This window comes from Acanthopagrus latus, chromosome 12 (genome assembly GCF_904848185.1).
Source record: "Acanthopagrus latus isolate v.2019 chromosome 12, fAcaLat1.1, whole genome shotgun sequence".
NCBI lineage: Eukaryota > Metazoa > Chordata > Actinopteri > Spariformes > Sparidae > Acanthopagrus > Acanthopagrus latus.
The window spans coordinates 9,503,131-9,523,772 of record NC_051050.1 but is presented as its reverse complement, the minus strand read 5'-3'; the positions used below and the strand labels follow the sequence as shown (position 1 = coordinate 9,523,772).

General features: G+C 42.3%; 1 protein-coding gene across 2 annotated transcripts in view; it reads left to right on the top strand.

Annotated features, from left to right (window-relative positions):
• LOC119030093 (ephrin type-A receptor 5) overlaps positions 1-20,642 on the top strand; it is a 71,795-nt gene that overhangs the window by 35,940 nt on the left and 15,213 nt on the right. For both annotated transcript variants that reach the window (XM_037117453.1, XM_037117454.1), the window contains exons 6-13: positions 8,315-8,439; positions 9,744-9,833; positions 10,001-10,070; positions 10,195-10,297; positions 14,159-14,226; positions 15,495-15,620; positions 16,310-16,495; positions 18,199-18,260. In XM_037117453.1, coding sequence (XP_036973348.1) covers positions 8,315-8,439; positions 9,744-9,833; positions 10,001-10,070; positions 10,195-10,297; positions 14,159-14,226; positions 15,495-15,620; positions 16,310-16,495; positions 18,199-18,260 — 830 coding nt within the window. The remainder of the gene's footprint in view (positions 1-8,314; positions 8,440-9,743; positions 9,834-10,000; positions 10,071-10,194; positions 10,298-14,158; positions 14,227-15,494; positions 15,621-16,309; positions 16,496-18,198; positions 18,261-20,642) is intronic.

Here is a 20,642-nt window from a genome sequence, read left to right as displayed (position 1 = left end):
TATAGAATGTATATAGATGTAATTCAACTGGAGCGAAAACGATTAAAATGAAATAAAAACAACATTAAAGAAAACGACAGGTGTTGTGGGACATAATGCACCAATAAGCACAAATCAAATACAGGATGATACAGCGGAAGCTGTGGAAGGTTGACAGATTATGAACAGCTGTACCAATAGTGCTGTCTGGCTGCTCGAAAATATCTGGAATACAGATTGCAGAACATATGTACCAACATGTGTGCTCACAAGCGAATGCTTAAAGTGATCGGATGAGCCATTTACAGTTAACTCTACTGTAAATATGCTCTCCTGCCGAGTAAAGTCAGTAAAATATGTCTCACCTCTGGCCTAATTAACAGAAGGTACAGATGGTTTATGCATACTTGTACACTTTGTGTGAATCTCATGGATCAGATCCATCAGCACACCGAACTGTCACATCCAGATCTCGTCACAAGATGAATGTGATGATGAGTAACAGGATAAGAAGGAGGGGAAGCACACATTGTTTAATTCAAAGCTTTATTGTTCAATACCAGAAGTGTTCGACCCCTCTAGGCTCTCAAATGCAAATGCGCGCATGTGGAAATGGGAAATATGCATATGCAACATATGATGAGGGGTCGCAGCAATGTAAAACTCTAGGCAAGGGACCAGATTTTGGCATCAGGAGCATTCTGGTGTCAGCTTGGTCCACACTACACCAACAACAAAATCATGTTCGAGCAGGCTTTGGTTGTGCGCAGGTGAACAGTCTGTGTGGAGATCAAAAGAGGTGGAATGCATTTGCAGTCTCAGAACCCTTCAGCTATCGTCTGGTGATGATTTAGGTTTTCATTAGCATTTTCCCAACACTGAGGACGTTATGCTTTTGTCCAGGTCTGGTTTGTCTCTTGCTGGTCGGTTAGTTTGTGAAAAGGAATACACAAAATCTACTTCTCAAAACTCGGATGGAGGATGACTCTGAGCCCAGAATAGACCCCAGTATGTTTATGTGGATCTGGATGAAGGGTTTGATGCAGGAATTGCAGCAGCTGTTTTCAGTATGATCTTCATGATAATTTCTCGGGGAATAATGCATGGACCTTGATTTTTTATTTTTTATTTTTTTTTTTAAATCTGGCATATTTATGTGGCTGGTGTCTATGAGTAAGTACAATTCGATGCAGATCCATATCAAAATCTGTATCTAGCAGATTTAAATATGTTTAATTTGATGGATTAGCTTTAATTGGATTGGATTGTTGGGCTTTGGCAGAGGTATGCTTTGTACTGCAGTTTAAAATGTACAATATATGCATTCATACATATATCTGTTTATAGAGATTAGCCAAAACGCTGTCTGGGCATTTCAAGATGCTAATCAGACTGTCAACAATGATCAGCATACGGAAGAGGATGTCTCGCCCCAGATTTATATCATCCAGATATCTCCTGGCTATACCCTGTACCACCCAGGATGCTTGATTGTTTCTATTAAGTTTGTAGTGCACTCCACCTTTGACCATTACTAGCATCATTGCAGTGATGTCTTCACTGCAGCATGATTAGGACTAATTGCGCCAGAGCCTTTCCCAAAGTAAGCAGAACGATCATTTGAATCGTTTAGTATCTGTAATGAACAGTTTGATATACTCTAATCCTGCCTCCATTCGCTATCACAGATGTAATTACCGAATGAGCACTTTGTTTGGCATTAACATCTGTTTTCTGTGTGTTGTGCTTGTGTATTTTGACCGTGCCTCTGCTTGCGAGGGTTAAAGAAGCCAAAACAAGATACAGAGACAAAAGTACTAAGAGGTGGTGGGGGCCACAGGGAGACTCAGACAGACAGCGACTGAGAGGACGAGACGGAGGATCTGCCGTTTGATGTGTGGGAAGTGTCACACTCGATAAGGGATCCGTGAAATAGGTGATTTCACAGTGTCCCTGTGAAGCCCTGCTGAATAATAAAGTGTTGGCGCTCGCGAGAAGGAGAGGTGAAAGGCAGGAGGTGGAGGTGGAAAGACAAGGACAGAATGACAGGACGGAGGTAGAGGTGGAGGTGAGAGAGGATGAGATTGTGAGACACGGGAAATGAAAAAGAGGGAGAGGAGGAAGAGCGAAGGGCGGACTTTAAGTGCTTGTACGCATTCAAACGCAGGCGGGGGTCTGGTGCAGCTGAACACTTTTAAAAATGCAAGTCATATACTTTGCCGCTGCTTTGAAGTTGCCTTTCACACCAGAACATAGCTTTGATAAGGTAGCTAGCTAGCAAGCACTCTTAGATTGTAGAACTTAATTTCCAAAGAAGAAGTCAAACGGTGCAGAACTATAAGTGTCTGTATGTTTGATATTGGGTCATGTTTTATGTATAAAGCCTTGATGACTTCTGTGGCATTAATCAACATACTGTTCATTCCACACAATAGGATAATCATGAGAACAAAGAAGCTTTCAAATGTAATTGGCTAATAGTCAATTGTCAATAATCACGGAGAATGCCGGCTGTTGTTAGCCAATAAGCTTCATACACACATTAAGCGAGCCTCTGTTGAAGCTTGGCTCCGTTATGCTTTTCTTTCTGGTTATTTGTTTTTTCCTGTTGTTCACAGTGTGGGAGCACTGTGTGGTAACTGCACTCTAAATGCTCCCATACATTGTTTTTACTGTTATAGGCCATTAATCAACTGAATCGTGATGCATTAGCTTGTGGGTGGCAAAAAAAAAAAAAATAAATAAGTGCACACAAACCCAGTGCTCTGGCCACGTGTGATGCTTTTTGTTTCAGGCATAGATGTGAAAGTAGTGAGGTCACCGGAGTGTCCGCATTGAAACTGAAACTAAGTGAACTCAGAGTAGGGGAGGAGAAAGTGTTTACAGAGCAGCATCCATCTAAGTGCCTTTTAGACGTAGCCCGCAACAGAGATGCCTAAATGTGGTGCCAGAGGCTAGATCTTTTGCACTGATGATGGTTATTATAATTATGCACATTGGTATACATATGTAGTGTCTATGGAGATGGAAGTAATACGAAAACTAATCTGAATATGTTCACATTCCACAAACGTCCTATTTGGATATCTGCCTGAATCCACTCATGGGGAAAAAAACAAAAAAAACAAAAAAAAAAACCACACATTTTCCTATTTTGTTTTCTTTAAAACTTTGTTTATGCATATAGTTATTGGAAAGAAGAGTTTGCAGCCGTTATAATCAGGGAATGTCATTTTAGTTGTTAATCCCCAGAACAAGCTTGGAGTGAAAGATGTTAAAGATGACAGACAAAACATTTGTGACGTCAGCAGAGAGGATATGGGCCTTCCCAGTTGGTAGAAGAAAAGTTTGCATGAAGTGTATTGGCATTATTTTGGGGCTGAGGGGCATCGTCTGTTGAGCATAGATGCAAACAGCCCTGGTTCAAGACTATTTAAGTCCCACAGTCCTGAAACAAGCCCTCGGATGGCATTTAAGATGATTCCGCATAGTGGCCAAACAGTAAAATTACATCACATGATGCACTGGGCTGAAAGCGGTCTTACACAGTGAAAGAAGCTGCTGTCAAATGGTGGATAAATGTTTCTGAGCATCAAACCCCCACAAAATGACTAACTTATTATCATAGTTCGATCCATTCAGTTAAGTAACATGAAAAATACTAGAAGAGTCACACGGTTAAATCATTTTATCCCTATTCCAGTTATTCAGGGGCTAAACCTGAAGATAGTATACTTTACTAGCTAATGTCTTGAGAGCCCAAGCCCTAAGGGCCCCACATAGCGAAAGACTGGGCAACTAAGCCAGGAAGCCGTAATCTTTGGCTTTGTGCACCACTGTATCCACCCACATGCTTACATTTCTGCAGTCACACCACACCTTCAGCAGGAAATGCATTTTCTAGTTTTACATTGGTCTTTTTGTATGGAATTCAGCCTCTGTTGATGTAAATATTATTCATTTAAGACACATCTGACATCTTTTACCTTAACTTCATAAAAAGAAGTACTTCACTCTAGGAGAAGACTGCCTTTGGCCTGGCTGAGTTTGTAGATTTAGTGGTTTTTTTATGTTTTATCATGGATTTAATGTGGTTGTTAGTCAGACGGCCATGGAGAGATGACAGGGGAGAGAGCTGGGTGATGACACACAGCAAAGGTCTGCAGCCAGACACGAAACTGGCAACCTAGCAGTTTATGATCAACATCTTGTTGCGTTCTTGTTACGACTTTCATGAATTCCTAAGTGACCGAAATGTCACTGAGAAATGATGGGAGGGCTATATTACGGGAGGCGGATTGGTTCTGCGCTGCCAAACGGCCGTCGCTGTTGCAGACGAATGAAAAAATAAAGAGTGGCGTGAGATAAAGGACGTGGGCAGGGGGGTTAAATTGTGAGCGAAGCAGACGGGAGCCGCTCGGCTACTTTACAACCTTAAGAAAGCCATCTATCTCTGTGTCTCCATCTCTCCTTCATTCTGACTGTGGATCCGTCTCCCTGCCATTCTCTGAGGGTAGTTAAAGGATAATAAACCAGATAGTTGATGGTCCGTATTGATTTCGGTGATGCTTCAGACAGATAGCGGTCCGAGAGGCTCATGCTCTGCATTGTGATAACGCTGCTCTTATCTCAGGCCAGACTTGTTACACTGGAGGGCCACACTCGTCCGCTGAATAGCCCCAGCTTTCAGATGGATGGAAAAACACAAAAGCGGCACCGCGGATGTAAATTACGGGGAAAGTGCCAGAAGTTCATGTTCGTCTGTGGCTCGCCCTCCCGTACTTTTTAGGTGCTGATTAGCAGACGTATCACGCGCTGGAAGTGTTTAAACCAGGAAGTGTGATTCCGACGTCTTCCTTGTTGCTAAAACGGATGTGTTGCTGGGAGCCTGTCTACACTTTTTTCGCCACGTCTCGCTCTTCTCCTTCATCTCACGCTTTCTTTTTTTTTTCTTTTTTTCCATTTCGTCAACCCACTCGCTTGTCATCCGTCCCTTTCTCCTCTTCCTCCGCTGCCTCCCCCTCCTCCTCCTCCTTTAGCACCCCTTCCCATCCCTTCCATCACCTCCCATTCACTAGCTGCTTTGGCGTTTCTCAGATATGTCAGATTGTGAAACACTTGTTTGTTTAGTCACAGACGGCAAATCATGGCACTAAAAGGTGACACATTGTGCAGAAAGGTGCATCTGTTGACTGAAATGCTGCTTCGGGTGTTATTTATGGACGTCTGAGTGTGTCTGCGCTGGTGAGAAGGGAAGGGCTGCAAAAAAAAAAAAAAAAAAAGTGGCAAGAAATTGTCTGATGACACATTTTTATTTGTAAATGCGCTCTAAATATAAACAGAAGAACTTAGGTGTGAAACGGAAAGAAAAGAGCAGAGGAATAGTAAAGGAAACTTCCACCATCACATTTTCTTTTAAACAACTGACATTTAGGTTTTGGACTTTTTAATGGACTATTAAAGTTCACTGAACTTGAGGGATGATGAGGCATTGAGTTACCCCACACATACAAAACAGTATAAAAACCAAAACAAGCATATAGCAGTGAAGTGGTAGTCTGGCCATCAGAGTTCCTGCAGACAGCTGTATATAGCAGTGTTCTTAAAAGTACCCAAAAGTTATGCAGAAGCTACCGTGCAGATTTCATAGTAAAATGTTACTTTGGTGAAAGTGAAAGTCATCGATATGACTAGTAGTTGAGAAAAAGGTATCCGAGAATAACTTCCCTAAGAATCAAAGTACAAGGTTCCCAAATTAAACAAATTAATTTAAAAATGTGCTACTTTGGCTCTGGTGTAGCATTTAACCTGCATAGTAACTAGTAACTAAAGTTATCAAATAGATGCAGTGGTGTAGTAAGAACAATGTTTGCCTCCAAAATGTAGTGGAATTAAAGTATAAAGTAGCAAAGAATGTAATGAATATATAACACTCAAGCTAGCCAAACTTTGACTAGATCTAACAAAAGTAAAGCGGTAAAAGCAATGTAAGACTAATTATCACTTGGATGATAGAAATTAGATGCACTGAAGGGGCACTGTGTAGTTTTGGACGAGAAATTCAAGCTCAGATTTTTCATATTTGCAGTATTAACGAGGAAATAATACAAACTCAGAAATGTTTATTCATTCCGTAATAATAAGTCGAAAATAAGGTTCCCAGAACACTGTTTGAAGCTAGAGAGGTGGCAGGGTCCGCCACATATAAACAAAGTAAAACCGTATGAAATTGTGTTGTCCTTTAAGGTCAGTTTGTTTATTCAGTCATGAAAACGTAGAGAGTTTGTTTCATTAAATTGTTTAAACATACAAAATCAGTCTGATTAAAATGTTTTCCCCCAAATTACACAGTGCACCTTTACTTTAAATGCATCAGAAAGATCAGCCATCATTGCGAGCAGCTGACAATGAAACAATGCAAGGTGACTGAGAGTGAGGTAAAAAACTGGCAAGTATAATAATTACTATACAAAGGTTGCAATGCAAGTGCAGATAATTACACTAAACAAATACAAATGCAAACTGTGCATACGGCACACATAGCCAGTAGCTGACTGGTGGTCAAAATGACAGAATATTTACTCTTTTCTTGTCATTTCTGACATATGTATTGAAAAAAACCTTTTACAGATGAATCAATAATTAAAACAGTTCAAATGTGTGTATTCTCATGTGTAATTTCACATCAGCTGTATTTATATCCAAAACCCAAAACGCATAAGTGTGTATCCCAGAGGGATTTGCACTCTGTCACCCCTCACATGACACCCTCTATTCAACTTTTGATTAAATATAGCAGGCCGAACTGCATCCATTTTTGGAGGATTTATACTTAGATTTGGGTGTATTGTTACCCGGTAAGCTGTTGGGAAAAAGAATCCCACTATCTCATCATGGCATCCCAGCATTTATTCCATTTAAGCATCGAGGGTGTATGTGTGTGTGTGTGTGTGCGTGATTCAGTTTCTGGTTTCAGGCTTTTAAGATGTTGCAGATAACACTTCTGTGCGACCATCCACTCAGGATACAGTTACTGTGTTTGTAGCCATGATTTATTCCCAGTGGAAGTCTGCTGAGGCTATTGAAACCTAAACGGTGTTTAGTATTTGCAGTAGAGGCTTTCACGCACACACACACACACACACACACACACACACACACACACACACACACACACACACACACACACACACTATCAGGATGTGGCCTGAGGGAGCATTTTGCCCGGTGAAAAGCTCTTTATGTGTCAGAGACTCTTCAACTGTCCCTCGGAGAGATGGGCCAACAGTTCATGTTACAACAGGATGGCTCAGTGATTGATGCAAACTCACACTCACTTCAGAACTTACAGAATAAATCAAAAAAGGGGGACAAAAAAAAAAATGACATGGAAATTGAAAGTTTGCAAAGAGCTGAAATCAAACAAAAAGACATGCATTGTAAAACCACCCACTGGTTTGACATTTGGAATATCTGATCTACATGTGAAAAAAGGCAGACTGCATAAGAACGTAGGTAGTTTTGGTGTTAAAAAAAAAAAAAATGTAGATATGCACACCATGTATCACTTTTCACTGGGTCACTACAGTAGAAGAGTTCTAAAACATACGTATTATCTTTTGAAAAGTGCCAAACTTGGTGCACCGAACGCTCTGTGCCAGATGTGTGGAGTCGTAGTTGACGTCGAGCGTTCCTCTGCCAGCATCTCCTGAAAAGCGAGATATAAAAGGGAAAGTTTAATGAGGCACAGGTGCACCTTGTTGTCAGACTGCAAACATTTTTTTTTTTTTTTTTCCCCGAGGTAGAGCTGCTTTGGAACCATAAAATAATTCCAGTGGTTGAGTTAAAGGACTGTGCCAAATAACCTCAGAGGGACTTTGGTAGCTGGCAAACTTGACTTCCAGAGATGAAACTCTGGGGGAAAATGTGATGCACGTAACCCAGTGTGATGACAGATGTAAATAATTTAAAAAATCATCTTTTCTCATGTTATTGCGAGTGTGTTCTACGATGTTACATCCTCAGTTAAATATGTCAAAACGTTCAGCAATCACAGCGAGCGTTACAATTAGCCCGGCGCATGTAAACATCAAAGGGTGAGGTGTCATCAGGAGACGACAGTCTTCTAGATGATGATGGTACCCCGCCGTTCTCGTACACTTTTGGCACCATTTTTTTCCTGTGTTTAATCACTGTTTATCAGTCATGTTAATTACTGGAATTAAAGAGATGCGCTGGGTTGCATCGCGTGAAACTGCTGGATGTTTACTGCCCAGGCAAATCAGCGTGCTTTAAATCTTACTGTGTCTTTATGTCTTTATTTGCATGCATGCAGCTCCCTCCCCAGTGAGTGTGGTGAGGAAAGGCCTCACAGGGAAGAGCAGCATCGCCCTTTCTTGGGCAGAGCCTGATCGCCCCAACGGCATCATTCTGGAGTACGAGATCAAGTATTTTGAAAAGGTAAACAACATAAATATATGTATTGCTTTTTTTGTTTACTTCCTTATACAAAGCTAAGTTTCTCTGTCCACCTGTGGCTTCTGAGTGCTCTTCCTGAAGGTGCAATGTGTAAGAATTGACCATATATTGAAAAATAAAAAAAATAAGGGGCAGTACAACACCAGAGTAAACACTAACTGCTGCTGACTAAAGCTGCCGGGTGCTAGTAAGCTCAGTTAGGCATGCGACCAGCAGACTGGCAGCTGGCAAAGGAAGAAGGTGGTGTGAAGAGAATGGGCTCACACAGCCAGCCCTGACCTGTGCAAGACGTGTAGACGAGACACCTTCAGCTTCCCAGTCTTAATCACTAGCTTCACAGCTAACCAGGCTAACCAGCTAATGGCAGTTTCAGTCAATTAAATAATCCCATACAAGCATACAGTATTTGCATTGAGCTTAAACTAGTGCCTCAGGATGAACATACTACATTCAGGGTTGACATAATACTACGTGTGTGTGTGTGTGTGTGTGTGTGTGTGTGTGTGTGTGTGTATAGTAGATAGTGTACATAATCTGACTGAGAGTGAAGATGTTTTTAAAATGGCTGGAAACCTATATTTTGTTATTTTGTTGCATTTGAGAATGTTATGATGCTAAAAATGCCCCAAGTAAATGTGTATTTGTTTGCTGTGTAACAGTGTGTTAAACACATTTATTTGTTACATTTGGCCAAAGTTTACAGAGCAGCATTGTTCAAAAGGGCCCTCAGAGATACAGCTGAATATACACTGAAGTATTTTTTTTTTTTACTGAAGTGGCCACTGACAAAAGCTTTCTGTCAGAAAGAGTCTTTCATGTGACAGCACTAAAGCTATGAGGGCTTTTTTTTGTAAAGCTGGACTTCAGCAATTCGATGCTTGTATTCAGATCATTGTTCCTGTGCCCTTCCTTCCTCTTTTTTCCCCTCTCTTTCATCCTCTGATGTCTCATTTCTCTGGGAAGGTCAGAATAAAGGTACACAGGAGAGCAGATCAGAGTCTGTGGTCAGTGGTTAGCTAATGGCTTTTACGGCTAATGGAGGGGGCATTTAGCTTTGTTTAAACCTGATGTGGTTACAGTTGGGAAACTGATCCTTCCACACATGCACTCACACCCACTCTCACACACCACAGGTGGCTTAGCCGTCAAAATGAACCAGGGAATAGGAGAAAAAAAAAGTGTAGGCAGGACGACACAGGGGATAATTACTGCAACAACAAATAATAATGCATGTGAGGCAAGTGTTTGAATTATGATAACCCCCTTTCCTTTTTCTCCCGCTGCAGGAGCAGGACTCCAGTTACACTATTATAAAGTCCAAGGAGACGGAGATGGAGGTGGAAGGCCTGAAGCCCTCTTCTGTCTACATCTTCCAGGTCGGACATGTGTTCAGATATATCCAAAAAGGCATCAATAAATAATGACGTGTTGACAAAGCAATGTAAAATGTATGCAGATATGTTGAAATGGCAAATGCGCATCTATGAGAACATGATGTGGTAGTTGGTGCAGATGCAGTATATCTGGATGTGATGCGTTGCAGGTGCGAGCCAGGACCTCAGCAGGCTACGGCGCATTTAGCCGACGTTTTGAATTCCAGACCAGCCCTTACTGTGAGTATGCCAGGCAGAGAGTGAAATACAGTGATCATGACGGTAGAATAAAGTTCAACTTGCTCAAGACCACTTCGACAACAGGTTTGTTTCTGTCCAAACACACCTTTTGTTTCTTCGACAGTAACAGCCACCAGTGAGCGAGCTCAGGCTTGGATAGTGGCGGTGGCCATCACGCTGGCTCTGGTCCTCCTGGCAGTAGTTGCTGGATTCCTGCTCAGTGGACGGTAAGACTTAAATACACAGCAGGAGAAACATAAGCACAAGCGGGAAAGCTTTTATGTACTGTGCAGGTGTGAGCATGTGCAGGTACATAGAGTACATACTGTGTGCCAGCACACATACTTCTCCTGTGGGTGAGATATCTGCAGCATATTAAATGTTGGCAAGAGTGCTGGCATAAAGTAAAAATTCTGACTTTATGATATTCTACCGCAAATAAAAGTGTCATTTGTTCTACCACATGCTTGAAAATGCAGCTATGTGCATATCCAAAAACCTTTTGGTATCAAAGTCTTTCATAGTGTTTGTAGTTGGTAGTCTCTCCATCCATCAGTATTGAAATTCAGAATCGATATTTTTTTTTAATAAATTGATATTTTTGACAACACCACTGGGTAATGCGCATGGCAAACTTCAGTAAAGACAAAGAGGGGACGCATATTCTGAATGCCTTGTATACATGTCCAAAAAATGCCCCTAAAACCAAAAGGAGTCCTTTTCACATGAGCCATTATAAAATCTGAATATTGTCGTATTCGGAATAACCGTGGAATACTACTGTGGTGTTAATGTAGTCACTGATGTGGCAGATGCGGCTGTTTTGGAGCGACGTCCCTTATCCTCTCCTCTTTGGGCTAATCGATGTTATCGGACGATAAGATTAAACTTCACTGATTCCGTTTGCTTCTAGCCAATAACGACAAACTGCATATCACAAAGCCACGACACTGTGACATAATTTATTTATGAACCGTGTCATTTGGTATAAGTGCGGCTGTCATGTGCATCCCTGTGTACGCGGACATGTTTGAGCTTAGTCAGACGACTCCCCTCCTGTCCTCCTCTGACCCCTTGCTGACTAACAGAAATGACAAAACACCACGTCTCATTTCTGACCCAGATATTCCTCTCTTGTTGAGCGGCATTATGGGATTAGATGGATGGCTTGAAGTTTGAGTTTTGTAATAGGTCAGGATTAAGGGCTGCTTTTTAGGTTAGAGCTTTGGGGCTGAAGCGTACGCGCCGGTGGATTCTCCTCGAGTCCGGTGACACAACTCCGCTCTGTAATGCACCAACATTTAGCGCTTTGCTAGCTCCGTACATTGTATACTGCATTAATGTTGCATCTGCGTGTCTGCGGGCTCATGAGATTTTCACTTAACCTAGTCTTGGCATTGGTAGGACCAATTTTCTGATAGCGTCCGAGCACATGTGACACACAACACAAACTGCACGGTTGTTCGGGAGGCATTCAGGCGCGTGTCGCTCACACTTTTGGACAATTTTTAATGCCTGATTTCATCTTCTCTAACCACATTTTTCCTGTGATATGTGTCTAAGCAAGTTAATCACTAGTTACACATGTGCAAATCCTTTTACTGAAGCACCGCTGACAGAGCTGAGGGCAGCTCTCTCCACCCACGCGTTTGTTTTATTGAGCTTACGTTCCACGGATCTGGTCCCAATTTTTTTTTTTTTTTTTTTCACCCGTACACATATTTTGTCGCTCTCTCATCCATTGACCTCTCCATCCGTTTAACTGTCAGGTCATCATCACCGTAATTTATCGTCGCAAACACGTGGTAACGTGGTTGTTTGGCAAATGATCGGATGAATAGATTGTGGGGGAGCTGCTGATGTTCAAGGATTAAAAAGCGATTTCAGAAAGGACCCAGCGGGGGTTTCTGGTTTAGCCGGACAGGGATGAGGATCGAGGATCGCTCTGGGTTCTCGTGTGGGGGAGGAGACATGGAGGAACGCCAAATTTTCCAGTGATGGATTTGGGACACAAGCACCGCAACCCCCCTCCCTCCATCCACTGTACACAGCATCCCCTCCTCCTCCTCCTCCTCCTCCCCCTCCTCCTCCTCCTCTTCCTCCCGCATGACCCTCCAGACTGCACAGGCATCCAGACACATGTATAGACGCACACACATACGCACTGATGCATGTATGCATGGGTTAGCTCACACACGCACACACACGCAGGAAGTTTGGAGGGCAGGCTGGGCATTGAGCGTGCTCAAACCCCTTGACTCAACAGATCCGGCAAACCAAACACCCTCGGGCAGACACGCATGTACGAAACACACACACAGACACACACACACACACACACACACACAGACACACTAACACACACAGACTCCCCTCCCCCAGACTATCCAGCTGCCCACGCTGAACCCCTCCAGCCAAGCCTGGCTGTCCTACAGAGAGGCATGATGGGAGAGAGTTGGACGTGACCCCTGTGTGTGTATGTTTGTGCACTTTGTCTTCAGGAACGGATAATTTGGGAAAAGCTCAGCCCTCGAAAAACATGTTGTTGACTCCTGTTTTTTTTTACACATGAAGAAGTGCAAACTGATGCGTTTAACCAAACATTGCAGTGATTTGAGTGCGACTCTGTGGCCGTTTGTCCGTGTCATTTGTTTGCTTGCGTGTTTGCGTATGGGAATCACTTTTTAAAATCAGTCCTGTTTAATCTGGGTTATCTGCAATTATCTCTGATGCTGTTTGTCTAAATATTGACGTGCAAAGGCTTTGGGCACACAGACAAACATCTGCATGGCCAAACACATTTATCCAGGTTTTGGCCAATAATATCAGGCAACACAGACGGAGAAACATCTGAAAAATCGCTCCCATTTGTTTTCAGCCAACTTGACCATAAAATCTTTACTGTCTATACGGCCTTCATCATAAAGCACAAGACTGCTCTCTCCCTTGCCAGAAGTCGGAGTTGATGTGTTGACAGGGGCTTTTCCTAGAAACCTGCATTATTTTAAAACTGCAGTCCTTTGCTGATCTCTAAAAGCCCGGCTAGTTTTTCGGCATTTTCAGCAATATTTTTGTCAACCCTGAATGTATGTTGGCAGATCCTACAAGGAAGTAAAAAGCTTATGCTGCACTTAGCGTGATCATGCCCTCTGTTGGCCAGGGTTTGCTTCTCTGTGTCCAGGCCATTTGCGGTATCATTCCTGTAACCTGTTTGTTACCCTTTATTTTGTATCTGTTTATAAATGTCACTTTTTGCTCAATTCCCAAAATATCGGTCAGGATCTGATATATAGCAGATAAAATGCATAGGCTCATGCAGTTATTTCATCTACTTTTAAAAATAAAATAAAGAAATGATGCTGCTATAAATAGACCAGCTGTAACTAAACTCGTGTTTGAGAGGCAGGGGCAAAAAGATAAGATGAGAGGGGATCAGCTGTATGAGTTGGGGCACTAGCAGCCAAGAGGTCGTGACACATTTTCATCCTGGAGGGCACTTCACCACATTTTGTCCTGTGGAAATGCACCCTAGATGACACTTAATCATGTTTTATCTGCCATAAAGGACATCCAAGAGGACACTTATGCAGCGTTTTTTTATTTTTTATTTTTTTTTTTCCGAATATGAGGGCACCAGGGAGGGGGGCAGTCACCTTTGAGAATTGGACAGAAATTATCTTTTTTTTTTTTTTTTTGCAGTGTTTGGTGGCAATTGCCTGATACAATTACAGATGCCATGCGGTGCGTTAAACAGCTGTATACGTCTAACCCTGTGTGGATGTTATGGATGTGCATGTTAAGGGTTGCTAACCCTTTATGATATTGGCAGCTTGTGCAGTCAACAAATCTGTTCAGTTGCATATAGTTGCACAGGGTGCTACTGGAAAGTAACCGGGTCCCATTTTCTTACAGAAATAGATAATGTCTTCTGATACTGGTGATGGGATTGTTTTTTGTGCCACCTATAAATCAATATTGGTCATTGATGCAAGTGTCTTCGTAAGGTTGCAAAGTCATCAAAGCTGTGACACGTGCACATGACAGTACTGCGCACTGACCGTGATGCGTTCATGTGCTCTTCCTCTCAGGCGGTGTGGCTACAGCAAAGCAAAGCAGGATCCTGAGGAGGAGAAGATGCACTTCCACAACGGTCACAGTGAGTTAACAAAGCTCAGCTCAGACTCAATCTGTTTATGTTGGTGTGTGCATGTGTGTGGGCCAGTTCGCTCAGAGTTTACACCACCATGTACAGTAGAGGGTTCAGACGGCGGTCATGTCTGTACGAGTTTATTCGTCACTGTTGACTCACACACAGACACACACGTGTGAGTAAGTGTGTGTGTGTGTGTGTGTGTGTGTGTGTGTGTGTGTGTGTGTGTGTGTGTGTCTGTGTCTGTTGCCAGTCCAGTTGACGATGTTTATACCTGGAGCTATTTTTTTAAATGACACCACTACATATCAGCTCCATAGCAGCCATGTTGGCAGAGGACACACAAAGCAAGGATGATTTATAGACCGTGACATCTTAATATATTTGGCCTCATTTCTAGTACAGTATCCGTCTGTTGGCATCAGAGAGGACAGTGACGAGTTCATCAGCTCGATAGAAGACAGGGAATGCTGCAATATAACACTAAGCCAGCACGTGTGACACACTGTCATATTGATTCATACCTTGAAAGAAAATATTTCAAAATTTGTGTGAATCAAACCCACAAGAAGCATGAGTGTCTCGTTTTGGGAATAATTAAAAAGTAATGATTATTGTATTTTGTTGCTGTATTTTCGGTAATTTTGGGCAGTATTCTCTGTAGTAGTCAATTTTCAATATAAAATGCCAGAAATACTGTTAGGATATGATGGATAGGATAGCACGGGGGAGGAACAAAGGTTACATGTCACATTAAACACTGACAGAAAAATGTGAATGCTTTATACTCAGGTCTTGTAACAATTGTTAATATGTTATAAGGCCCTTTTAGGTCCTCATGAGATGCTAGCATCATATTGCATCATATAAACGTTAGAATGTCGAATGTATGTATGAGTATGAGTTTCTGTTTATTGATGTCCCGTCGATGTCCTTTCCAAATTGATATTGTCCTAATTGCAAAGTCAATGAAAAAAAATCATCTTTTAATCCCTTGTCATGCACAACCCATGGTTGGCTGATCGGTTTAATTCTAGATTGATATGAAATATCAAAAAAACTATGTGTATGTTTGCAGTTATTTTATTGTCGACAGCAATGATGTAATGATCAAGCACACACTTGCAAAGTCGGCAATATCTTCAGGCGTAGGGACGGCGGGACCTCTCATGCATAGTTATGCGGGCGTGCATATTGTTGTGGAGCCTGCATATATGTTAATAACATTCAGTGACATCTAAATGGTAATGAGGCCCCCGCATGTGTGTCTGCAGTCAAGTTCCCGGGGGTGCGTACCTACATTGACCCCCTCACCTACGAAGATCCCAACCAGGCAGTGCACGAATTTGCCCAGGAGATCGACGTCTCGTTCATCTCCATAGAGAGGATCATCGGAGCTGGTGAGTCAAACTCTGCGAGCCTGCCTGTGTGTGCATGTTTTCGTGCGTCTCAGACACACACTGATTTGTATTCTGAGCGTCTGTTTTGGGCCGATTTGGCCAGAATAATGTATCGCGTTATTGTTCATTCTGAAGTGAACCTGTTCAGTCAAGCATGCTCAGGTAAAGTACTCAAATATCCTGTAACGGCTTAATTTCACACAGCGCTGTATGAAACGCACAGTAATGACGGTAATGAGCCTTTCCTGATTCTGTCATGTTTTATAGAGTTTGGCTGTGGTCTCATTCCCTCTACATATTGTCTTCAGCCTGCGTAAACCTGTCACATTCATAATTGCGTGTCATTGTGCGGAGGAACATTTAGACACAGTCAATTAAGCCAAACACTGTGCAAGAAAGTGACAGCTATAAATAGTGTTTGTCCTCTTTTGACAAGAAAACATGCGCCAGGTAAGAAACATCTGAAGATGCCCTTTGAGTCAGAGCTAGATTTCTTCTTTTTTTTTTTTTTTTGTAGGTGTTGTCTTTGCTCTCAGATAAAGTAATCAATTAGCAAAGTGACACAAATGAACTTTTAGATTCAGGCCGCAACGAAATGTTCGCTTCACCATTCAGCAAGATTTTCCCAGATCGAGGTGGGCTGAGGTGTCGGGCGAGGGCCACAGTCAAACCCTGTCTCTTTGCCTCAGGGGAGTTCGGCGAGGTGTGCAGCGGACCGCTGAGGCTGCCGGGGAAGAGAGAGATCCAGGTTGCCATTAAGACCTTGAAAGCGGGCTACACGGAGCAGCAGAGACGTGACTTCCTGTGGGAGGCGTCAATCATGGGCCAGTTTAACCATCCGAACATCATCCGTCTGGAGGGCGTGGTCACCAAGAGTGAGTCATCAGCGCGTCAGCTTCTAGTCAGACTGGACACACACTATTTCTAACACATGTCATAATGTATATAACTAAGACCACTCGTACGGCAGGTGGACTGTCTGTCTACTTGTTAAGCAATCTTGAATCTCAACTTGTCAGGTTCAAGTTTAGCTTGTCAGATTCTGCCCTGATTCCCTCAGTAGGTGTGCTGTACTTTGTCAGGATTCCTCAGCACCTGTCACACTCAGCTGTACTTCATCATTAAGGTTCAGACGTGCTTCGACAGCTTCAGCTTTGGTTTATCAAGCTCAGCTGGAGTTGTACTTTTGAATTGACCTTTCTCCTTTGACTGATATACAGTTGATGTCATCAAATTGTACTTGCCAACAAAATGTATTATATTTAGCACTTAACTCAGGTTCTCACCTATATATCCTGTAGTTGTTACATCTTTATCTCCATATCCATATGTTATAGGGCATATGTTAAATACGTCAAATAGTCATTTAATCACAGGAGATTTACCATATTTTTTTACCAAAATAATTGGTCAACAAGGTGTCAATTACAACCACTAAGGAGATAAAATAATATAGGCGGGACCGACGGGGGAGGTGGAAAATTGCATAGTCCTCCAGTGGCTCTGAGAGGCTGTTTACAAATGAGCTGTGATCTGATTTAACCAAAGCTCTACTCAACCGCAGATGGTTTCTTGTAGGGCTAGCATGAGAGTTGTTCCTTCTCTAAATACCTTAATTCATGGCGTTACATAGAGATTGATTGTTTAAACACATTTATGATTGACAGCGATTAAGGTTATGTCCACCCTCTGTGATTCAGGATTCTGGAAAGCTCTGAGCAGCCTACTATGATGCATAACTGTGCTAAAATGTCAGTAACGCACAGTGTCGACTGTTGGTTATGTTAGATTATACCTTTTGAGATTTAAAAGCAGAATTATCTGAAGGTCTCATACTCAGTACGAGTCAAATGGAAACATAGCGTGTATTTTTTCATGGGAGCTTTGAATCATGATTTTTGAGATGGAAATTTTGACATGATACGAGGCTTTGAAGTTATAAAGCTGAGAAGCTGCGGCTGAAGCCAACAGCTGAGTCTGACGGATGTTGAGCAAACTCTCGACATAGTAGTTCAGTTCATACAAGTGCTTCTCGACCATTTTTATTCACAACCCGGCCAGAAAAATCAGGTCGTGACTCCCACCACCCAGGGCTTTCACTTTTAAATCGGAACATCCTGAAAGTGCCAAAATGAAAAAAAAAGTTTTGTTTTTTTTGTGTTCATCCAATCACAACTCATTTGCATGCACACTCACTAACGATTCCCCAGCCTAAAATATGTTATTTTCTTTTTCTTTCCACAACCATCTGGCGACACAAAGTTAACATGTGACACCCTTGGGGGGTCCTGACCCCGGGTTGAGAGCCGGTGGTTTAGACTCTTGTAAACAGGACTCAGTTGGAAAAAAAATTAAACCTGTGAAGTCGAAAGTACACATTTTGTGATATTCTGTTAAGTTGTAAAAAAAAAAGGGTTGATTCAAAGTGGAGTTGAAACCTAAAGTTTCAGTACCCTGTCATTCATATCTCATGGAACAGCCAGATTTTGTTATTTTATGGGTTTTTTTGTTTGTTTGTTTGTTTTTTAAAGTATTGCTGTTTTTGTAGTGAAGAACATTCTCATATTTTGCTTTTCAGGCAAGCCAGTGATGATCATCACTGAATACATGGAGAATGGATCACTGGACACTTTCCTCAAGGTAGGACAGATGGGGACAAGGATGCTTGAGAGGGGGCTCAAGTGGAATGCGGGGAGAAGGAAATAAAGGATTGTTAGGCGATAGGGTGGGAGAGTATTAGAAAGAGTCAGATGAAAAAGTAGACGGTAGAAGAAGAGAAGACACACTTTAATAATATATTTTTTTTGGGGGGGGGGTATATTAAAATATACCCTCTGGCTGCACAGCATTGAAGTAAGTTGCTTATTGTGAGGACAATCATCAAAGAGGTGGAAAAAACATCTAATCATCTGGAAAGAAAAACACATTTGTGAGAGCTGTTTGTAATGGAGATACACCACTGTCAGCAAAGAGTATAAAATAATGTGTCCACCAAAGCTGTCATTATTTCAGTCCAATACCTCGTCATTCTTCAGACTGAAGCAGAAGGTAAAAAGAGAAAAAATATGTTATGGTTATAAATGTTTGAGGGAAGTCTTCTCATTGATTAATCACTCAGGTTGCATCGATATATAGGCCAAACATCCGCTTGTTGAGTGCTGCCGGGCAAATGACGGAGTGATGTTTATCTGTTGTGACACATCCGTTCTGCGCTGGCACGTTCGTGAGTTACTGGCTCTTGGCAACCTTGCCATTAGTTTGTAAGGCTAAAAATATTCTCGATGAGTAGATAGTGTTAAAAAGGATTTTGAAGCAGTTACCTTTCCCAAGGTGTTATGAAGGGCATTTGTGATGATTTAACTTGTTTTCCTGTCACAAAAAGGGAATGAAAAACAATAAAAAACTTAATAACCAACAAGAAAGAAACATCAGCTATCATTCAAATTGTTACTTTTAAGGTACAGTATGTAAGAACCCTAAGCCTTTAGAATTCATGCAAATGGGGGGTAGCATATCACCTGCATAACTGCTAACTGCTGCTAAATATATGTGCTGTTGGCTAGTTAGGTGTGCAGCTAGTTGTCTGGACTGGGATCTTATAGCAGTATTGAAATTTTTTTTTTAAAAAAGAGCTGGTCAGGGCTAGCTGGTTATTAGGCTGGTGCGAGGATCATTTTTTCATATAGAAGAACATTTAGGAGAGCAACAATAAATAATTCTGAATAATCACAGGAGCCTGCTTCTGACTGTCAGATCTTAAAGTTACTCTACGCATTTTAAAATGTTTACAAGCCACAACTGCGAGACAATTCATACTGCCAGAAAATATGAAAGGCGTCGGAGCTCTCGGGGCTGGAGTTATTGTCTAGACAACTTGGACAAGTGAACAATAATGACGAGGCTGGGCTGGCAAATCTCCGAATGAAGTGATCCCTCTCCAGAGCACTTCAGTCTGCTCGCTGGTTACAATGGCAAGATGCTCAGTTGGCGGATGAGGCCTAAATCCAGCTTGAGTAAAGGGTGAACTCCTGCAGCAGATGGCTAATGGGGGGATGGGGGGGGAGTAAGGTCATACAATTGTAAGGTGGTGAGGCGTATTTCACAACGGCAATTATGGAAATTTGGGAAAGGTGAGAGTAAAATGGTGGCGTTCGGAGAGGCAGGTGTGCATGAAAGGCGGCTCGGACTAGAAAAGACCTTTACCTGTAGAAAAGACGTTTGTCTCGCCCAGACTGTGAAATGGGGAGGACGCTGTGAGACAAAAGACAGAGGGGAGGGTAGGGGAGATGCGCTACGGGGCTGTGGTCACTGTAAGAAACTGCTGACATGACCGGCCCGTACGCCTTTGGGAGTAATCTTGGATGGCAAAAGGGGAGAGGCAGAGGAGCCGGGGAACCAGCAGGCGGAGCAGCACAGGAAAAAAAAAAACCCTGTGAAGTAATTACATGGATGGCTGGTGTACTGAGGACGGTATAAATGACACGGCCATGAGAGAAGCGAAGGGAGGGGGGGTTCCGGGATTAAGTGTCACAGCCATGGACAATGCACTGTAAGGCTCATAACTCACATGTGTGTCTTAACATCTCATTTCACATGCAAGTGCGATGTTCTGGTGTAGATGGACAGTTTACATGTTGGATTGGAAGGAGCTGAGGATTAAGCTGTCACTGGGAGCAAACTAGTGGAAGTTTACTTTCCGTAGGAGGGAAAGAAGTATTGATTGAAAGCTAATACCTTCTCCTGTAGCAACTTTATGTAACTTTTTCCTCTTATCTTATTCAAAGATGGCCGACTCTTCTCCACTTCTTCTTATTGTGCAAAAATGGCAAATGCGTTGTTGTTAAGCAACTAGAAGACTTGCTTCCACTATTAAACTTTTAAGCTGTCTATCACAACAGACAACAGACAACAGACAACAGAATTAAAGGGCTGCGATGTTAAACCTGTGCTGTACTATAATCAGTCTGCAAGTATTTCCATGGAGCTACCCCCTGACCTGCATGTGATGTTAAAAATAAAGCA